Source organism: Lycium ferocissimum, chromosome 12 (genome assembly GCF_029784015.1).
Source record: "Lycium ferocissimum isolate CSIRO_LF1 chromosome 12, AGI_CSIRO_Lferr_CH_V1, whole genome shotgun sequence".
Lineage (NCBI taxonomy): Eukaryota > Viridiplantae > Streptophyta > Magnoliopsida > Solanales > Solanaceae > Lycium > Lycium ferocissimum.
The window spans coordinates 29,619,567-29,627,018 of NC_081353.1; the positions used below are offsets into that span (position 1 = coordinate 29,619,567).

At 32.1% G+C, this 7,452-nt stretch overlaps 1 protein-coding gene across 1 annotated transcript; it reads right to left on the reverse strand.

Annotated features, from left to right (window-relative positions):
* Positions 1-3,547: 3,547 nt before the first annotated feature.
* On the reverse strand, positions 3,548-6,752 carry LOC132039020 (class V chitinase-like). Its single transcript, XM_059429552.1, has 3 exons — positions 6,240-6,752; positions 4,418-5,062; positions 3,548-3,749 (listed from the first exon to the last, which is right to left on the reverse strand). The coding sequence occupies exons 1-3, from the start codon at positions 6,697-6,699 to the stop codon at positions 3,721-3,723; spliced, it is 1,134 nt and encodes a 377-aa protein (XP_059285535.1). The 5' UTR covers positions 6,700-6,752; the 3' UTR covers positions 3,548-3,720.
* Positions 6,753-7,452: the final 700 nt, after the last annotated feature.

Here is a 7,452-nt window from a genome sequence, read left to right on the forward strand (position 1 = left end):
TGAAACCCTAACCATTTAATACTTCAATTGGCTTGAAATTGTGGAAAAGAAAAAGACTAATAGAAGAAAAAATCTACCGAATTACACTGTCCCCAAAAATTACGGAACAATATTTTGCTGATGTTGAATCGTGAAGGAGATAATGGAGCAAAACACGGTGAAGATTAATGAAGAATGAGAGAGAAATCAATTTGATTAATGATGTATCCGTTAAAATTGGGATATGGGACTATGGGAGCGTCTAATACGGTAGCTTGCTAAGTGTATTTAACCGTGTATGTGTACCAGTAACTCTAAGTTACTGGTATAGCTATGGATGGTAAATAAAAAAAGTAAATTAGTTACTAAACATAAATAAATAAAAGGGTAGTTATTATATTAAATAGGTCTTATAATAAGCTACGACAAGTAATTATTCCTAAAAGAAAAGAAGAGTGACATAAATGATATTACAGCAGATATTTCTGGGCTAGAGTTAAGCTGAAGCGGTCATTCTCCCTTCGCACAAGTGCCTTATTCAGGGTGGTCTTTAATTTATGTCCCTCAAATTGCTGATCTTTAATTTTTGCGCACTTTAAGTGATCGAAAGTATTCTTGAGATTACATCGTATTCGATCCCAGTAGAATATAAAATAAAATAAAATTGCAACTTAGAATTTTGTAGCAAATTAGGCCTATTCAGGGCCGAACTTCTCTAGAATTCCAGCAGAGTAAAAAATAAAAAATTCTGCCTTGCGCCTAAGGCATGGTAGAATTTTCTTGAAGCCTTGTCTTGCTAAATAATTTTTTTACTGAGCGAAGGTTCAAACTCAGAACTTCAAACTATTTTCGGCCATCTTTTAAAGCGAAAGTATAAAAAATAAAGACCAGCGATTTGAGGGACAAAATTAAAAACCAGCGCCTTTGAAGGCCAATCCGCGCAAGAAAATCAAGCTGATGCACCTTTAAGGCCCATTAGAATTTTTGGAGAGATCCAGATATTTTCAGGATAATGGGCTTAGGTGGGTGCTATATATACATACATTACCTTTATAATTCTAACCTTATTTGGATTCCCTCTCAAATATAAACCCCTTCGGTTCTACAAGCTTCCATCCCAGAGCAGAGTTAATCAGGTTTGCTTTTAAATTATGCTAATCTTTTTGTTAGAAACATGAATTAGTCTTAAATGCGTTGAAGTTTATTTTTTACTCCCGTTATAACAACATATCTGCCCCTAAATTTCATAAACAACATACCCTGCGAGAGATCTAGAAAGTGTACAAAGATCTTACCCTTATCTTTCAAGATAGGGAAGCTTGTTTTTACCCCCGTCCCAAAATAAGTGTGTTTTAGCGAAATAGAAATTGCCCCAAAATAAGTGTCTTTTATAGCAAAAAGAAATGTTCCCAAATTAGTTGTCACTTTAGGAATTCAAGACAAAAATTAGTAATTGCTTCCAACAATATCTTTATACTCGCTCCGTCACTTTTACTTGTCCACTTTTGACTTTATACGTCCCTTAATTAATAAATAAAGTATGTATTTTACTATAATACCCATATTTATTGGTATATAGTATCGTTAGACTTGGAGAATGATTATGAAATGAGTAACTAATGTTAAGGGTAAAATGAGATTATTTTTTTAATCTTTTCTTGATATGCTAAAGTGGACAAGTAAAAATGAAAATTTATTTTTAATATAGTGGACAAGTAAAAATGAACGGAGGGAGTATTAAAGAAGTACATCAATAGTGCTCAATTATCAAGAAATATCTTATAAATAGGGGCAAACTTAGTAAAAGATGTCTTTTATTTATTATTTTTCTTAATGAGTGTGAAAGGAGCTAAACCGACTCTTATTTAGGGACGGAGGGAGTAATTATTATTTTTCGGACTTTGTGAATCTGTAGTATTTTGATTGTGTTTATTTTCCTTTGCATTAATTAATTGTTCCTCCTTGTTGTTTGACAATTAATGGGGAGTGTAAATTATAAGACAGAGACTTGTATTTTCTTGCTTTCATGATATGAACTACTCCCTCCGTCCCAAAAAGTTTGTCCTAGTTTGACTTGGCACAGAGTTTAAGAAATAAAGAAAGACTTTTAAAATATGTGGTTCAAAACAAGTCTTAGATATTTATGTGGTTGTAAATCATCTCATAAAGTGAAATTATTTCTAAATATAGAAAGGTGTCAATATTTATGGGACAAACTAATAAAGAGAGTAGGACAATCTTTTTGGAACAGAGGGAGTATGTACTTTGTTAGGATTTCATGGTCAATGATTTGTAGGAACATGATTCTTTGTGACCTAAAGGTTTTGTTTGAGTTTGATTTGTGTCAAATTGGAATATTGACATCTTTGTGGTGTTCCTTTTTGAGCTTCATATCTTCTATACATTTAATTTTAGAGGTTGATTTGGGTTTGAGTCCGTACACTTCCAGCGAGATGATAATAGTAATAGTCACCGGAAGATAATGTGAAAATAGTACCATAGGAATCATAGAAATCAATCAATTTTGGCACCTTATAACCTTAACCATTGTAGCCTGTTGGATAACCATTTCCCTGCACCCGCAGGATCAGTTTCTCCACCAGCGATTTGCTATACTGAAGCTTAAGTTTGGACAGACTTCCATTTTCTTTCCGTTCTAACTCATTCCACGTGCCACCTTCTCTATCGAGACGACGGTCCACGGTGATGGTTATGAGGTGGCTGTTGGTGGCAATGACGGGCAGTAATGATTGTGCAATGATGATAATTGATGGTGGTGGTTGGTGCCGGTTGTACAGTAATTACTGATTGCATTGTGTTGGCTTGTGACGGAGTGGTGAGGAGGAAGTTAGTTGTTGTGCTTAGGCAGAAATATATGTGTTACACCAAATTAATAAGTTTTAACATATATAACTATCGCTTAATTATAATTAATCAATATATATTTTCTCTTTATTACGTAAATCACTTTAACTATGAGTTGAAACATCCGATGTGGTACATATTTACCGTAGTGATTATTCATTGATAGTGGACAAAGTAATGGTAATAGGCTAATACTGATATGTTAATGATTTTGAAATCTATACAAATATGAATGAACAAATTAAATCTATTCAAAACATATAAGTGAATACAAAATAGGATCAAATCTCATCAATTTCCTTAAGTGAATTTTAATGGGGTCACAGTCTCACTAATAGCTGGCCTTCTGTTTGTTTGGATTATATACTAAGATGATTCTAAGTGTTTTATCGTTGATAATACTGAATCGAAAATGTTAAACTATATTAGTCAATCAGCTCAAGTAATCCAAACCAAATTAAACTCCTTTTGCAGGCTTGTAGTTCCAATCCCACCATGCATCACAAAATTAAATGACAAATAAAGTATGCCATTTATCCATATTTGTTTGATACCTTTTACTTATCAAGGATTAATTTGACCAATTATTGAAGTCAAAATCAACCTAGACTAATTCATTTCTTAGATTTTAAATAGTCGGTAACTACAAAAACTATTGTGGTAAGCTGCGAAAAGAATTTCATATGAAAACAAGAAAATAATATCGAAAAATAAAAAGTGTCAAATATTTTAGAAGAGATAAACAATATTAGTGGCACGTAAATGAAATTGAGAACACGAATTTATTTATTTTATATCATGGTTCACATATGTCACCTTATTATTTATTAGTAGTATACTCGATAAAGACAATTACGTATTCCATCATTTCATAGCTTAAGATGAGGCTCCCCATGTTTGTGAAGCTGCAAGAGAAAGTGATAAAAAATTAAAAATAAATTAAGAACATAGAGCAAATGAATTAATTGTGAAAGTCAACTATCTAATAATTCCAAAACAATAATATTGTTACTCTATTTGGTACTCGCGTTATCTGAATAAAACAAACGAATTTTTATTAATATTTTCTAATAGGTTGCTTCAGCATTTAAAATGAGGAAACTAAATAGTAACATTCCTATGCTTTTCATGTACTCTCTGGTTAATATCATAAAGTATAGGTTTAAAAATGGATCATTATAAACCCTAGTGAACGTCTCTGAAGACTAATTAGATTATCATTCTCGATAACTTATTACATACGAAAATTCTATCATATGGATTCCTCTTGTTTAGTCGATTATTTTCGAGTAAACGTATTGTTTTGTCAATAACAATGAAACAACTCTATTTATAAAATAAAATAATTAAAAAAAAAAAAAAGAAGGAGGAAAAAGTCTGCACAATCTTTCTATAATTCAAAAGTACTTAAAGTTTTTTTCAACGATAAAAAAGAAGAAAAACTACAAATAACGGTACCAAAAAGACTAAAGAAAAGAGAGAGAGGGGGGGAGGGGGAGGTTCCCTCTTTTACTACTCAAAAATACTTAAATATTTCTTCAGCTATAAAAACGAAGAAAGAAAAGCTACTAACCTGTTCGAGAAAGCACCCAATTTTGATCTTGTGCAATGTGCCATGCATAGTAACCAAGCAATCCTCTACCTTTAACATAAGTAACCTTATTTCTAACACTTTGAGTATCATCATAACTAATCCAAGTATTTCTAGAGTAACAATAATATCCAACAATGGTTGCATTATACACAGTCGTGGCGCGACTCTGCACTATATAATCCTTAATTTGGCTATAAGTCATCGACCCACCATCGTTTGAACCAACACTTGATTTTCCTGAAGCAGGCGCCCTAAGACCATGAATATTCGCGTTAACCAATTGCCATGCATAGCCATAAAATGGAATTCCAAGAACCAATTTTCGTGTTGGAATGCCAGCTTGAATCCATGCAGTAATTCCATCACTTCCACTAACATGGTTTACGGGGTCAAATAATTGTGCATTTGAATTGGTTTGTGATGGTGACCAATTTGGTGCATAGAAGTCATATGCCATGAGGTTGATCCAGTCAAAGTTTCTTGCCATTGATTGAACTGGGTAGGTCAAACTGTTGACTCGTGGTGAATAGGAAACCGCCGCTTGTGAGAAGCAAGATCTTGCCCTCGCTTTTCGAATTTCTCCTTCCGTATTGATGGCAGAGCGCCACTCATTCAAAAGGATACCTGTTGAAGATGTAATTAAGTAAATAAAAGTCTGCGCTACCTAACACTTTAATGTTGAAATTGGTTGGTCATACAATTCATTATATGAAACCATACAGGCCATACGTTTTGGATTCAAGTCTCGTCTAATCATTAGTGGCGGAGGGAGCTTATACTCAACATGTTCAATTGAACCCAATAATTTTGTTACAAATCAAAGAGAAATAATGTGTGTGCGCACTCGCTAGGGGGAGAAAGAGAGATTAAAATTTTAAAATTTAGTAGTAGTATTAAATTTTGACCTATAGTTTCGAAAGTAAGGAACAAGAATTCATGAAGCCATCAAATTTAACTCCTAATAAATCCACCTCTGATTTTAACCATTATAAAAGATAATTTCAAATTATTTAGCAATGAAAAAGAATCAAACTCACCGTAAGGAGCATAATTACATAATTAAGTAAATAAAAATTTATTCTCTTATATTTTGAAAAAACGTTAAGTGATGTGGGAATACAGATGGGATCCAACATCTTAATCAGAGGTCTCGAGTTGTAGTCATTAGAATTGAGAACTTCAAATTTTCTTTTTAAATGGGTTTTATACAACGCGACCTGGGATCTAGATTAGTCAAGCTAGGAATATGTGATACTAGGTTATAAATCAAATTAAAAAAAAAAAAGAACACAAGTACTTAAATGATCACACAATTCAATATAGAAAATCTCAATTTTTTTGTCTGCCAATTTGACGCGAATTTAAAAAATAATTTCTTTTACAATAAGCTCTTTTGGCCACACTATTTTGGCCACAATAGCCCAAATGGGGTAAATTCATATGACTATTTAGGTCAAATTTAATAATTTATGTTTACTTAATGTCATTTCTATCTTTTCTTCTCAAAGTTTATCTTAATTTAAAATTGTACGAGGTTATGGTGGTTTTTACATAAGTGTGGCCAAATTTGGGTCAAATTGGTGTGGCAATTTAGCAACTCTCAATTTTTTAATATTGTGATTGTGGTTTTAAATTAAAGATATGTATAATGTATCAAAATGTTCTTTAATCTTGTGGTCTTAAAGATACGTATAATGTGGAAAGTTAAAATGAAAGAGTTGCAAAAAGGAAAAAGAGATTTTTTTTTAAAAATAAACTAAAAAGGAAAGTACGACAAACAAATTGAAATCGAGAGTATTACCGAAGTTTGTCATGTCTGTAGCTGATTCTGGGTATTCCCAATCAAGATCAAGGCCATGAAATCCCAATTGCCTAGCTAATCTTATTGATGAATCAATAAAACTTTTTCTTGAATTTGGTGTTCTAGCCATCACTCCATAGGCAGTTTTATCAGCTCTTCCTCCAGCTATGGACAACAAAGTCTTCACAGAAGGATTTTTCCTTTGAACTGTACTTGTAAATTGCCTAAACGAATCTTGATCTTCCGGCTTAATGATTAACTGATTTGATTGAGAATTAAGATCAGCAAATGCACAAAATAAATGAGTGAAAAGAGTTGAATCAATGTTGTTTAAAGCTAATCCACTGTCCCTGAGCCAGTATCCTCCCTTAATAACATTATTTTGGCCATTAGAGATAACAAGTTGCTGGAGGAAGAAAAATGAGAAGATAATTCTGAAAAGTTTGATGGAATTAGCCATTGAATTGAAGGTTAACTGGATGATAGCTAATTTAATATGTGACTTCGAGTTTAGATATTATATAAGTTTGAAGATTTGAGTTATAAGATTATTAATGTCTACCGGCGGCTTTTATTTCATTAACATCTAGTAGAAAGTAAGTGAATCTTGATATTTCTAAAATGGGAATTAGTCAAATAGCTGATATATTATCCAAATTATTTAATTTTGTGATCCGTTATATTTCTGGTACATTCAAAAAAATGCTGCTAGTAAATTGTTTTGTATTTACTTTTATCATTAACGGGGTATAGCATGAAAGATTTAAATTTATTCCTCAACTTTTGAATATGGTAATTATCCTAAGACTGGGTGCTTGTTAGGCGGTTAAGGGCAAAAAAGACTTTTCGAGAGTAATATTAGACTAAAATTTAACGAATGATAGAGTTATTCTATTTCGACTAGTACATAAACAAATTTAAATTTAACCTTTTCCGCATTAAAAACGATATTATGGTCTTTACACAAATAGCTGGTTGGATTTAATATCTATTTTTTCTAGGTAGTATATATAACTTATATACGGATGATACATGTTATATACATATTATACATCCGCCAGTAATTTTTAGTTAAACAACTATTTAGTTTATTCTTCTTTGTTTTTACCTTTCGTTTGATTTTTCTTTCATGGTTTCTTCGAAAATGGATCATTTGTGGTGACTTAGCCTTATGTTTGACTACTTTATCACGTGGTGATGTAAATTTGAAAAT